This window comes from Sinocyclocheilus grahami, unplaced genomic scaffold (assembly GCF_001515645.1).
Source record: "Sinocyclocheilus grahami isolate Dianchi unplaced genomic scaffold, SAMN03320097.WGS_v1.1 scaffold280.1, whole genome shotgun sequence".
Taxonomy (NCBI): domain Eukaryota; kingdom Metazoa; phylum Chordata; class Actinopteri; order Cypriniformes; family Cyprinidae; genus Sinocyclocheilus; species Sinocyclocheilus grahami.
In genome coordinates this window covers 1,441,589-1,454,998 of record NW_015505459.1, presented here as the reverse complement: position 1 = coordinate 1,454,998, position 13,410 = coordinate 1,441,589, and the positions used below count along the sequence as shown (strand labels likewise).

The 13,410-nt window shown below is 34.7% G+C and overlaps 2 protein-coding genes across 2 annotated transcripts; one reads left to right on the top strand and one right to left on the bottom strand.

The window, feature by feature from the left end:
* Window positions 1-601: 601 nt before the first annotated feature.
* On the bottom strand, window positions 602-6,422 carry blvra (biliverdin reductase A). Its single transcript, XM_016292056.1, has 7 exons — window positions 6,279-6,422; window positions 5,232-5,355; window positions 3,867-3,986; window positions 3,669-3,766; window positions 3,424-3,531; window positions 3,182-3,350; window positions 602-2,243 (listed from the first exon to the last, which is right to left on the bottom strand). Exons 2-7 carry the CDS (start codon window positions 5,351-5,353, stop codon window positions 1,979-1,981), a joined length of 882 nt encoding a protein of 293 aa, XP_016147542.1. The 5' UTR covers window positions 5,354-5,355; window positions 6,279-6,422; the 3' UTR covers window positions 602-1,978.
* Window positions 6,423-6,476: 54 nt separating this feature from the next.
* On the top strand, window positions 6,477-8,111 carry coa1 (cytochrome C oxidase assembly factor 1). Its single transcript, XM_016292057.1, has 5 exons — window positions 6,477-6,710; window positions 7,140-7,277; window positions 7,348-7,499; window positions 7,599-7,675; window positions 7,772-8,111. The coding sequence occupies exons 2-5, from the start codon at window positions 7,184-7,186 to the stop codon at window positions 7,851-7,853; spliced, it is 405 nt and encodes a 134-aa protein (XP_016147543.1). The 5' UTR covers window positions 6,477-6,710; window positions 7,140-7,183; the 3' UTR covers window positions 7,854-8,111.
* Window positions 8,112-13,410: the final 5,299 nt, after the last annotated feature.

The following is a 13,410-nucleotide window of genomic DNA, read 5'->3' as shown; positions in this document are numbered from 1 at the left end:
ATATGGCCCTGCCCTTCTCAAATAACTGACATTAGGACTGACATTTTTTTGTGAATAAAAGTTGAAACTGTGCTTTCGCTGCTGATGTCTGAACATGAGTCAGAAGTTTTACAAATGTGGGATTTTTTCAATCTGAGCCATGAAAGATTAAATGGTAAAATACTATTCGTCAGTGTTAGTTTATTGCATTAGGGGTTATGAACTAACAATGATCAAGAACATTTCATCATTAGTATATTATTATTATTAGAAACTATTAACAGTATTTATTAGCATGTATTAAGTCATTTTTATTATTGTGCAATTATACATATTGTTCATAATACTTTAAATTATACAACTTGAGATGTACATGTAGACAATACCATCAAGTAAAAACTGATTAATAATCAACTTTGTCAAAATTGTTCATTGTTTGGTCATGATACTTAATACTATAGTTAACTGTACTTTAGTGTTACTGGAAAAATATTTTGATTTAAGAAAAATATATATTTTTTGTTTCTACATTTTTTTTTAGAGAGAATTAAGCATATGTACCTGACAATTCTGTAATGTGAAAAAAGTTAATTATTTCAATAATTTCAAAATACAAAAATACTATGCTAGTAGTGCTATATCTGAAATTAAGTCGTTTATGGAAAGGATGACTTTTATTGTGATGATTTGGGACCATGCTTAAAATATCACAATGCCAAAAAAAAGTATAGATGCAAGAGTTCACTCAGATTATCAGACTTCTGAAATGCACTTGTGTTGATGTGTGGCTTCCACTGCACAAAACAAATTCCAGAAAGCAGGCACAATTTATTTTTTAACTGGAAACACAAACATGTAAACGTGAAGACAAATGAAGCAAAACATTTCTTTCTCTCTGTATGTTTCTCTGACAATGATATGTGCATTTATGCTCCATTCAGTGATTTCCCAGAGACAAAAATTATCAGATTAAAAAAAAAACTTCTACCACAGCATGAATTATAAGAGAATCTTTGATTTTGCTCAAAGTATGTATGAATGCTTACAGATCTCATCCAGTTTTCACACTTAATACACAGTTTTCACACTCATATTTAAGTAATATTCTATATTAATATTCAACAAATATAAGAATGACAATATCAAACCAAACAAAAGTGCACAATGTTTTGCAATGCTCCAGCCTGTATGAACACCAGAGACTGAAATCATCGCAGGTTCATCTGTCTGAAATGGGTATTGAACTTTAGTGCAGATGTAATGTACTAAAACAAGACTCATTGTATCAGTCACATACTAAATACTGATTTACAAAACTTAAAAAAAACAAGTAGTCAGCTAGAATCGTCCCTTTCTGCTAAATAATAAAATGTTATGGTAATAACCAGTTATGAGTTACAATAAAGGAATGTGCTGTTACTGCATATCCTAATGCGACCTACTAGTTAAACACAGAACTATTAGTTACATTTCCAAATCAAAATGTAAAACTTTAAACTTCTGATCTTATGCTGAAACTATTACATTGCCTTTTTTAATAACTGCAATTTCAAGACTGAAAAAAAATACATTTTTCACCAAAAATATCTGTCAAGGTCTAAAAAGGGCAAAGAGATTATAATTTAGTCATTTTTGGGAAGTCATACTTTCATGGGTTTTTTTGTTGTTGTTGTCCTTTTCAGAGCTGAAATGCTATGAAAGCTGATTTCCACCAAGGGATAAAAACCCAAAGATGAGCCAAATCTTTTTATCTCACAATTCAGACTTTCATCCGACTCAGAATTGTGAAATAAAAAGTCGCAATTTTTTTTTCTTCCCCTATGCGGTAACAAGCTACCACAAACAGCAACTGATCAGCAAACTTATTTTCACTGTTAAAAAAAAACTCAAATGGAAATGAATCTATATATTGAATTATATTATCTTCCACTCTACTCGGTCTCTACACCACAGTCTATATGGGTTATGGTGTGAGCCTGCAGTGTGGACAGCTTCAGCTTCAGGCCTGAGTGCTTTCACTGAGCTGTTGGATGCGGTCTGCCAGCTGCAGACAGTGTAAGATCCTGCTCCTCTCCTCCTGGAGCTCCGCAGCAGACACTTCACCCTGCAGCTTCCGGCCGAACAGCACCAGATCCTGCATGAACAGCCCCACCGGCTCCCGCTGACCTGCAGGAAGCTCCGTGATGCTGGCGTCCTGGAAGCGAAGGTGTATGTGTTTGGCTCTGCCCAGTCCTGGACCCCGCTCTTCAATCCAAGTTAGAGGTCTGCATCAGAGAGAACTCTGATTAACTTGTCTGACACATGATCAAATTGGTGAACAAAAAAAACATATTCATTTATATATGTGAAAACTTAAAGAAAAATGGTGAGCGGTTTCACTTATAAGAATATACATTTTCTGAAAATGTTAACTATGAATCTTGGTGTTCATGGCAATGCTATTGTAAAGTTTTAAAAAATATATTTCAAAAATTTTAAATAAATGACATTTAAATAAAAACTAAAAACATTTGAAATGAATGAATGAGTGAATGAATGAAAGATGAAAAATTCCACAAACTTAAAATCTTGGTGTTTATAGCCGTGTTATTTTCAGCTATTCATTAAAAAATATAATACATTTAAATGAATGAATGAATAATAACAGGTGAAAAAAATCCCATAGATTTATGGCACTAAGCAACCATTTTTCTTCATAAAATGTGCGTTAATTGTTTTAAAATTCATGTCTCACTCTGCATGAGTATTTAACGTTTTATAACTTTAAATGGTAAGCATTAATCTGTATTTAATTTTTACAATGAAGACTACAGAAATTTAAGTAATCAAATGTAAAATAACACTGGATGTGTTATTTTACATTTGATTACTTTAATTTCTGTAGTATTTCTTAACTGAATAAAAACGTACTTAACCTGAAAAACTTAGTTTCACAGCTCTCTTTATTCTATTGCATTTATTTGTGCTGTTATTTGCGATTTTTTTTATTTGTTTTTATTTTATTACTGACTTTTTACTTTTAGCGTTTGTATATGCTGTCAATTATAGTTCTTAGAAAGAAAATCGGAATCGACAAAAATCGGTATCGGCAGATCACACTAACAAAAAATCGGAAATCGGAATCGGCCAAGAAAATTGCAATCGGTGCATCTCTAATTTAAAATTTTTTTTTCAATGTAAAAACAGCTGTCAGTGTACTGACTTCTGTTGTCGGGTCAGTAAGTGTGCTGTCATCTTCATGCATTTGTTCTCTTTCTCCTCCACCAGAGATGCTGCAGTAACTGTGAGCTCCCCGAAAAGATCAACCAACCAGGTCAGTCTGGCAATACCACTGAAAGACGGGAACCCAAAATTTGGCTTCAGGGATCCACCTGAGAAGACAAAAATCACCATCACTCCAAACCCTAGTGGAAGCCTCTAAAAAATATATTATTCAGTCACTACCTGTGAAGTGCAGCGTTCCCTCCTCCAGCGTTTTCCCAGCTATGTCTTTTTTCAGCTGTTTGAAATCCGGAGTGAAGAGTTCGATATGTTCTTCATGTAGCACCAGGCCTGAAGTTGCCATACAGAAGTTAAACATTCAACCATCCCGGAGGCAGAATCGTACTATTTAACTGCTTTATAATAACAAACATCTACCATTTCAAATATTAACTCCGGCATCCCCAGAAGACAGGACAGAAACTCACCCTTCTGCTGAGCCAGATTCCACAGATCCACTGCAGACGTGTAGCTGAGGGTCATGGGATACTCGACACACACGTGCTTCCCCGCCTCCAGAAACTGTCTGAGATCGAGCAGATCAGAGGAGAGACGATCGTTTTAAAGACAAGACACTCAAACGTGATCATTACTGGTCATGTGTGAGGAGGAAGTCTGTGTATCACCTGATGTACTCCTCATGGTTAGTGTTTTCAGTGCATATGAAGGCTGCATGGATGTCATCTCTGTTCAACGCCTCCGTCATAGAGATCTGCTTCACACCCTGCTGATCTTCAAGAGTCCTCCTAAACAAACACAAAACACCAGCAGAACTTTAGAGAGATTTAAGTATATACACTACCAGTCAAAAGTTTTTGAACAGTAAGATTTTTTTATGTTTTTTAAAGAAGTCTCTTCTGCTCACCAACCCTGCATTTATTTGATCCAAATAAGTACAGCAAAAACAGGAAAATGTTGAAATATTTGTCCTATTTAAAATAACTGTTGTCTATTTGAATATATTTTAAAATGTAATTTATTCCTGTGATTTCAAAGCTACATTTTTTTGCATCATTATCATCATAAATTATACATATATAGGCTATGCATCTTTTATTCTATTGTTATAACTATTTTTCTCTCTTCAGAAAATGAGGGGGTTATTCCACCAAATATTGATTTCTTAGCTCATATCATATCATGTCATATCAGTCAACCACTATTACTGATGGATGCATATATGTGACCCTGGAGCACAAAACCAGTCATAAGTAGCACATGTATATTTGTAGCAATAGCGAAAAAAACATTGTATGGGTCAAAATGACAGATTTTTCTTTTATGCCAAAAATCATTAGGATATTAAGTAAAGATTATGTTCCATGAAGATGTAAATTTCCTACCATAAATATATTAAAACTTATTTTTTTATTAGTAATATGCATTGCTAAGGACTTCATTTGGACAACTTTAAAGGCAATTTTCTCAGTATTTAGATTTTTTGGCACCCTCAGATTCCAGGTTTTCAAATAGTTGTATCTCAGACAAATATTGTCATACATCAATGGAAAGCTTATTTATTCAGCATTCAGATGATGTATAAATCTCAATTTCAAAAAATTGACGCTTATGACTGGTTTTGTGGTCCAGGGTCACATATGACGAACAAAATTTTCAATATAAGTTCAAATATCTCTTCTGCCATGCGTTTCGACATTGTACATTTATGTATGTTTATGGATTTCTACTGAAACTGCACACTAAGAACAGTACAGTAAATATTTGCCTTGTGATATGAAATGGCTACAGTCCACAGAGAGCTTATCTTATTTTCTGTGAGGTCAAAAGAATCCAACATGTAACATGTAACACATACTGGTAAAAAATGTATAGCCTGAATGCACAGTAAGTCGCTTTGGATAAAAGCGTCTGCTAAATGCATAAATTATTATTATTCAATTAAATTAAATTATATGTGCTTTAAGCCAATCAGGCTTAATTTGTCTAATAAATCAAGTGTCTGTATGAATGTTTGGAAGATGTGCACTGACCTGGACACAAAGCCTCTGATGCTGAACTTCTCAGCAGTGCTGCACGGCAGAGGAGCGAGCAAGTCTCTCATTCTCACACATCCTGCGATGCCTATACCAACAACCACTGATCCCAACATCATTCCTGCAGGAACACAACATGCACCAGCAGAAAATCAGCATTAATTACATGCGTAACAACTGAGTTTGTTCTGAACTTGATTTAAATGCTGTGTGGCATAATGTAAATGCAGCAGCTATGGAAAAGATCCACATCTACACTGTCCTTGCCCATAAGCATGATATTGAAACAAGTCAATACAAAGACACTATCATGAAAGAGCAGCACTTTTCTGAGAAACTGGTTTGAGAAGATGGCAGAAGGAACTGAAGTTCTTGGTGTGTCTGCATGTGTGTCTGTCTGATAAAGGCTTGTTTAAGCTGCAACTAGAGTCGCACTTAATTAAAAAAATAAGTTGATATTTGACTTGGACAACCAATGTGTTTTCTCTGAATATTGTATAAACAAATCCTCTAATTTATTGAGATGCACCTGTATTAGTTACCCATATACTGGCAAAATGGGAGACATAAGAAAAGAGGTTAAGCATTTTTTATTTGTGCAGTTACTCCTCTTCAGAAGAGCAAATAATTAATAACTACAAATGTATTAATTTGAAAATATAAAATGATCTTTTGATTCAAGTTAAACATCACAAACTGTCCTGTCATGATGGCAATGACAGCAGAATTGAAGGCAATAATTTATATCTAGAATTTACCAACGATACACACAAACACCAATGCGAACATGTTTTATTATGTTTACGATTATATTTATTTTCCCATTACATAATGAATGAAAAAAAATTATAGGAAAAAAAACACAAAGTTAATAAATAAATTATATATGCATCGATGTATATATCCATGCAACAACACTAAAGCGTCACTTTAACTAAATTCATCTGCTTAATAGAACGCGTAGAAAACGCGCAAATGTAAGATTACACAACGAGTAATGTCCATTCTTCTATATGCATAAGCACACGCGCAAGATCTCCTCACCTCTGAATGTAGCCTGCGCACAGAGGCTTCGGTGTGGATCTCTACAGCACCTGCGGGGAAATAAGAAGGCTGCATGACATTATCCCGCGTGACTGGAAACAACTTTCGTAACTCTTTTCATAACCCGCGTGCGTCTGACGTCACACGCTCCAGTCGCACGTGTTTCCGTTGTTGACCGATACAGACGATAAATAAAGAATGCTCAAGAGTTACTAACTTTACATTAATACTTCGCATTAACATCTTCATCGTTTCTTTAAATAAATCGCCGACTGAGTGTTTACAATGTGTTTCTTCAGATCATATTCATCGATGTGTGAATAAAGTTTTTCAAAGTAAAACGAACATGGCGGCTTCCTTAGCGCGCTGCTTTTAGTGTCAACAAATAAGTCCCTTTGGTTTTTGCTTATAAAAGAAATAATAGATGTGACGGTGAGTTGTTATTATTATAAACGAATAAGGGCTCAAATCTGTGAAATTAGGTGCATTTTGACAATAAACCTTGCTACAGTAGTCATCTTTAAGACGAATGCAGTGTTGTAAAATAAGTTTTATATATATATATATTTGTCAAATAAATGTACCATACTAAATGTATGTATTAACATGCTTTTTTAGAGAATGTCCCATGGTAGTAATGTCTTTCAAGGACGTTGGTGTACCATATAAATACCACGGGGTGTGTGTAAATACATAAAATACATGGGCACAATTTACATTTGTGTATAAAACTAATTTCAAGCACTGAAGCAGAAACTTTTAGATCTAAAGGTATTTTATAATCATGGGGAAAATGTATTTATATATTCAGTTTATATTATTTGGTCAGTTCAATTTTTTATATTACTGCCGTTTTTTTAGATTTTTCCTCCAGCCAAAAGATATTTGCTCCATCTGAAGTGAGGATGAGCCGCTCCACCAGCCTCCTGCAGCAGATGACCATATTTGTGACGGTAGTGACCGGCGGCGGCTGTGCTATGATGTATTACCTCATGCAGAGTAAGTCGGGGCTAATTAAAGCATCTGTTAGCTGTTCAACGTTGTGTGACTTTTGTTCCGTTTCTTTCAGAAAATTTTGCAAAATCGGAGCATTACCGTCTGGCCCTTGAACAGCTGAACAATAATTCCTCTGCCATGGCCAGTCTGGGCGCTCCTCCTCTGAAGATACACAACATCCATTTATCTGACCGACACAACCGCATTGACCACAGCAGCGCTCAGGTCAGCATCACCAATAAACCCTCCTCCATGAAATACATCAGAAATACTTGCTTTACTACTGGTCAGAAATATGTAAATCATAATATATATCAATTTCAGCTGAAGATCCCAGTTACCGGGTCAAAGACTGGAGGTTATCTCTACACTACTTCCACCAGAGACGCTATCATGAACAGGTACCATGATTTCAACTTTTTAAATAAATAAATGAACACACATTTTTATGTTGCATATATAATTTATTTAATCATCTTAACCTCTTTTGTCAATAGATGGCACCTCCAGCAAGTGTTCCTGAAGCTGAGGGAAGGCGAGATCATCGAGATTTTCAACAAGAGAAAATCTGAAGAGTAAATACACACAGAAACATTTCATCAATGTTAAACAGACAACAAATGCAAGTGGAGCCTTGGACAGTTAATAGATGATTGACAGCCTGTTTTTTTAAACTAATGTGATCATGGCAGTCACATATATTTGTCTACTTGAAATGTTAATATGTTTGTTTGGGGTGTATGGAAGCTGTGTCATGTGAAGCACTTTATTTTGGGGCAGCTTGGACCGATTTTGATGTGTTTAGTAATTTTTTGCTATTTTATGTGCTTCATTAAAGAACGATGATGTAAAAATCATACACTGTAATTTTGTTTTATCACCTTTGTATTACGTATGTCTTTATATACACATAGACACACACACATATATTCAATTATAAACAATTATATAACAAAGAGTGAAAAATTTAAGGGGGTCTGAATACTTTCCATACCCACTGTATATGCAGTAGTCATTTAAAGCAGGTCTGATCATTATTGTAGAAGCAGGGTCACATAAAAGAATAATAACCTAAATCTGTTTGACTTTCCACTTTAAAATGTGTATGAAACATGAATATTACAGTTCAATCCAGCTTGTAATACCAACACTGGGTTCTTTGGATCATCTGTTGTTCCATTGCATTGATTAGTATAGTAACATTGTAGTTACTAAACCTTACCAGTAGGTGTCAGTAAAATATTATTATTCTGTAACCCTTGAATTTTGAATAACTCAGATTTGAATAAATAAAAAAATCCAGTTTGATTTTGTGAAAGATGCAACCTATAGAGAAAACAAGTGCATTTTGATCAAGTGCTGTAAGTCATGTGATTAAGTTAGACTAGTCTTCATTAGTGAAGAGCTTTACAGACAACTTTGTGCCAGTTATTTAAATTTATCTTAAAATGTCCTTGTTCACAGGAAATAAAACTGCATTTTGCTTGAAGTATCATGGCTGTAAGTACAATTCAGTCATGTACTGAAAGATTTCTCTTGGTACTTCTGTCATCTTTTGACAAAATTAAACCAAGTTTAATTCATAATAACCATTAAGTGTCATAAATCTACATTCACAGGAGTGACTTCATCCACAGAAACATAGTGACCCAGTTTAGCCACATGGCTTGTAGTTTCTTCAGACTCCCACCACTTTTTTCCCAGTTTTTTTGGGTTTAAAGATTGAGGCCAGAAAACCATAAGAGCCCAAATAAAAATAATGTTTAAAACACTTAAAGCTATGATGATGATGATGATAATAATAATTAAATGAAAGGAGGATGAAAGGGTCCTCGCACCCGGGCTCACCGCCAACCCTTGGTTTTAGGAAAACAACAAACGGTGGGCAATATGCATTTAAAGTGGTAAACATAGGAGGAATATTTCAAAGTAATTTATATGTGCCAAACATCCTGCTTCCAGCTGGTGGCGCTATGATTATAACTGAATGTTGGCATGTAGATGTCCTCAGGCCAAGACTTTTATCAAACATGTGAAGTCTGGTGCAGATTGAACATGGTATGTTTGAGTTAGTGTAAAGCATGATATATCCTGTTGCCAACAGGTGGCGCTATGATTATAACTGAATATTGGCCTTAAGATGTGTTCAGGCCTGGACTCTTATCAAACGTGAAGTCTGGGGCAGATCGGACATTGCATGTTTAAGTTAGTGTGAAACAAGTCACTTCCTTTTAGCAGTAGGTGGTGCTATATCTATAACCGAATATGATCATGCAGATGTCTTCAGGCCAAGACTCTAATCAAACATGTGAAGTCTGGTGCAGATTGAACATGGTATGTTTGAGTTAGTGTAAAGCATGATATATCCTGTTGCCAACAGGTGGCGCTATGATTATAACTGAATATTGGCCTTAAGATGTGTTCAGGCCTGGACTCTTATCAAACGTGAAGTCTGGGGCAGATCGGACATTGCATGTTTAAGTTAGTGTGAAACAAGTCACTTCCTTTTAGCAGTAGGTGGTGCTATATCTATAACCGAATATGATCATGCAGATGTCTTCAGGCCAAGACTCTAATCAAACATGTGAAGTTTGAGGCAGATTGGACATTGTATGCATGAGTTACAACAACTTCCTGTTTGATGGCATTAAAAGCATGCTTTAGCACTTAATAAGTGTTGCTAGCATGTTTGAGGCATGTTTAGCACACAATGGCATATTTTACTGTATTGCTAACAGTGCATCACAGAGTTAAACACGTCACTTCCTGTTAACAGTAGGTGGCGTGGCGCTATGACTATAACTGAATCTTAGCATGTCGATGTGTTCAGGCCAGGACTCTCATCAAACATGTTAAGTTTCGGGCAGATTGGACACTGCATGCCTGAGTTACAGCAACTTCCTGTTTCATGGCGAAACATCGAATTTGTCAGGCCTTGACGAAAACTCAAGATCGTCGCAATTTAGCATCACAAAGGCCTTATGATTACACTCAGCATATTTTAAGATGATCCGATTTAAACTGTAGGAGGAGATCGTTAAAGTACAAGGCCCGAAAAATGGCAAAAACTGCAAAAGAAATCGAACAGAAAATTACAAATAACGCACTTCCTGTTGGGTTTCAGATTTTAAGCCAGTAGACTTTTATGTAGGTATTGGTGTCTTACATGTGTCTACCGAGTTTCGTACATGTAAGTAGCTCGAGGGGCACTTCGTTGAAATTTTATAGGTGGCGCTATCGAGCCATTTTGCCACACCCACTTCTGAAACCCATATTGGATATAATTTTTTTTTTTGCCAGTTCTGATGCGTGTGCAAAGTTTCATGAGTTTTGGAGCATGTTTAGGTCCTCAAAAATGCGATTTACTTTGGAGAAGAAGAAGAAGAAGAAATGGTTATTTCAATTCCATTAGGGTCCTTGCACCATCGGTGCTCTGGCCCTAATTATTATTATTAGTGCAATATTTCATTCAGTGTATCTATTAGTCTTAGTATGGAATAGTATATTACATTATATATAATCACAGTGCAGTATGTATAGATGACCTACTACCCTTACCAAAAAGTAGTATACTTCAAGTTTATTTTATTAAGTATACTTAAGTAAAGTTCAAGTATATTTTTAAGTATACTTTATGCAGCAAGTATACAAATATCAGTGTACTAGTAGTATACTTGTAAGTGTACTATTTCAATACTCCTTGGGACTAAATTGTCTCACTTTCTAGTATATAAAAGTATACTTTAAGTATAACAGTAGTAAACTTTGAGTGCACAACTAGTTTACAGCAATATTTTTAGCTTGTACTGCAACTATACTAAAAGTGAACTTATATGAATAATGATAGTTTTCTAATTAAATACTTGTAGTAGCATTTTTAGTACACTTTGAAGTATAGTCTTAGTAAACTACTAGTTTAGTAGTTTTATACTGCAAGTATACTCTTTTTTTTTTATGGAACTTTACATCATACTTTAAGTATACTACTATGTCCCTATTTAGGTATTAATTTGTATATATTTTGTCATATAAATATCTGAACATACAAAACACCAAAAGAAAGAACAGGGTATCTGCTTGTAAACAAAAACATTTTATTCTAGCTTCATGCATTCTTTTTTTAAACACTTGAATGTGGGAAAGTTTCATAAATAATAAAAAAAAGAAAGAAATAACATTTTGAACAAAAAAGCTGAAAAAAAGACTATGAATTGGATTCAGAACGATAATCAAAACGTAGATAGAGTCGATCAACACCCCAAAGCTTGACAGTCATTATTACCTCTTCATTGGTCGACATTACATCAACTTTACACAGTTTTGATGCTGTTTTATGTCTGATGATCGTGTTAGAATACATGTGGATGCATCTGTTGTTTCGGTTTCTTCTTCACTTGTATTTGTTGGAAATTCTGTACAGAAGATGTGTACTAGCGCGCCCTACAGTATAACAATGAAAACACGGATTCTATTAACACAAGCATAGTTCAAATATATTTAGACTTTTTCTAAGTAGGCTATAAGTCAAATATGTACATTTCTAAGTACATAAAAAGTAGACTAAAAGTATACATTCCTATTTTTTAGTTTAGAAAACTCCTTTTTAGTAAGGGTATATTTGCCAAAATCCACAGCTACAGTACACTGCGTAAAATATTGTATCCCACAATGCAATGCACTTAAATGGCTTTTCGTGTTTACACTGAAAAATTACTCAGAATACATATGTTGCACAAATAGAATGAGCAGTATGCTATTCTGAATTCAGCCATTGTATTTATAAGATGCAACAATGCATCATACTACAGTTTAAAACATTTATTGGTGGATACTGCATATTGATTATACACACAATCATTTTAGAGATAGTATGTGAAACAGTACGCAGTAGTGCAGTAGGCTAGTATAGAGTATGCTAGCATTCTGCTCTTCAGTTCTCTATGAATCTGTTTTGAATCTGACTAAACCTTGGTTCCAGACCGAGTTGGGTCTCAAAACCTTCAGAAATCCCACCTTTATCCCCCAAAACCACCCACTTCTGCTCCAGAAATATCCTCATATTCCACTGAGCTCTGGGGACCATCTGTCTTCACTTTCATCTGCCAAATACTTCCTCCAATCTGCTTTCATTTGATTTTGCAATATATTTTATATTACATCACAGTGTTTTAACCATTGAAATGTGTAATTCCTTCATTAAATGACATCATGTTTTTAATATTTTATTTATTTATTTTTTTGTAGATTATATGGTTGTAGAAAGATGTGCTGGCTTGTTTTGGCACATTTCGGATGGCTTGAGGTTTTCTTGAATATTACAGGAATAACAAAAGTATGAGAAGGGAGACTGTGAAGGTACTAAATTGGGTAAATTGAGGGATCGAGGGAAAGAAATTGCATAACATTTGCTAAAACACCATCATTTTTAATTTTTTTCCTCTTCAATGTGCAATATTTGTGAAATGCATTAAACAAGCGAAACCCCTTTTAATTAAATGCAATAGAGGCTATATGCAAATACTTGATTCTGTATACACATAGTAGGCTATAGATACATACACTTACATATTTTAATTGATAAATTAATTATACATAATTATTTTTGACGGGAATGAAACGAGGCTGTGAAGGACTTGAGTACAGGGCGTTAAATGGATTGTACTGTTGTATAACAACATGATTGTTGAGTTGACGAAACATATTTCTGAAAAACAAAAACCTTTCAGTAGACAAAATCTCCATAAAACAGTTTTAAAGTTGCGAGTTGTGAAAATTACATGAGCTAGGACCTTAAATGATGCGATTCAAAGCGTTTGAGAGAGGCGGGGCATAGAGGACCTACAATAATGTACAGTATTTGAAAAATAATGTGTTTTTTGAACATTAAAGCATGTCAACATATTCTGTTACACCAAATACACAAAATAATGATCTTTAAAAAAGCATCATATGACCCCTTTAAATTCAATGGCGTCTAACCTGCTCAAAGCGGCATTGGGACTCTCAGACTGTACTATCCATATAAACGTTAATATCTCATTTTACTAAGAAATAGTACAATTTTCCAGATTCAGCAAGATTTACAACCCCATCCGATGGATCAAGAGTCAGCTTGTGCATTAGAAAGTGATTGTTT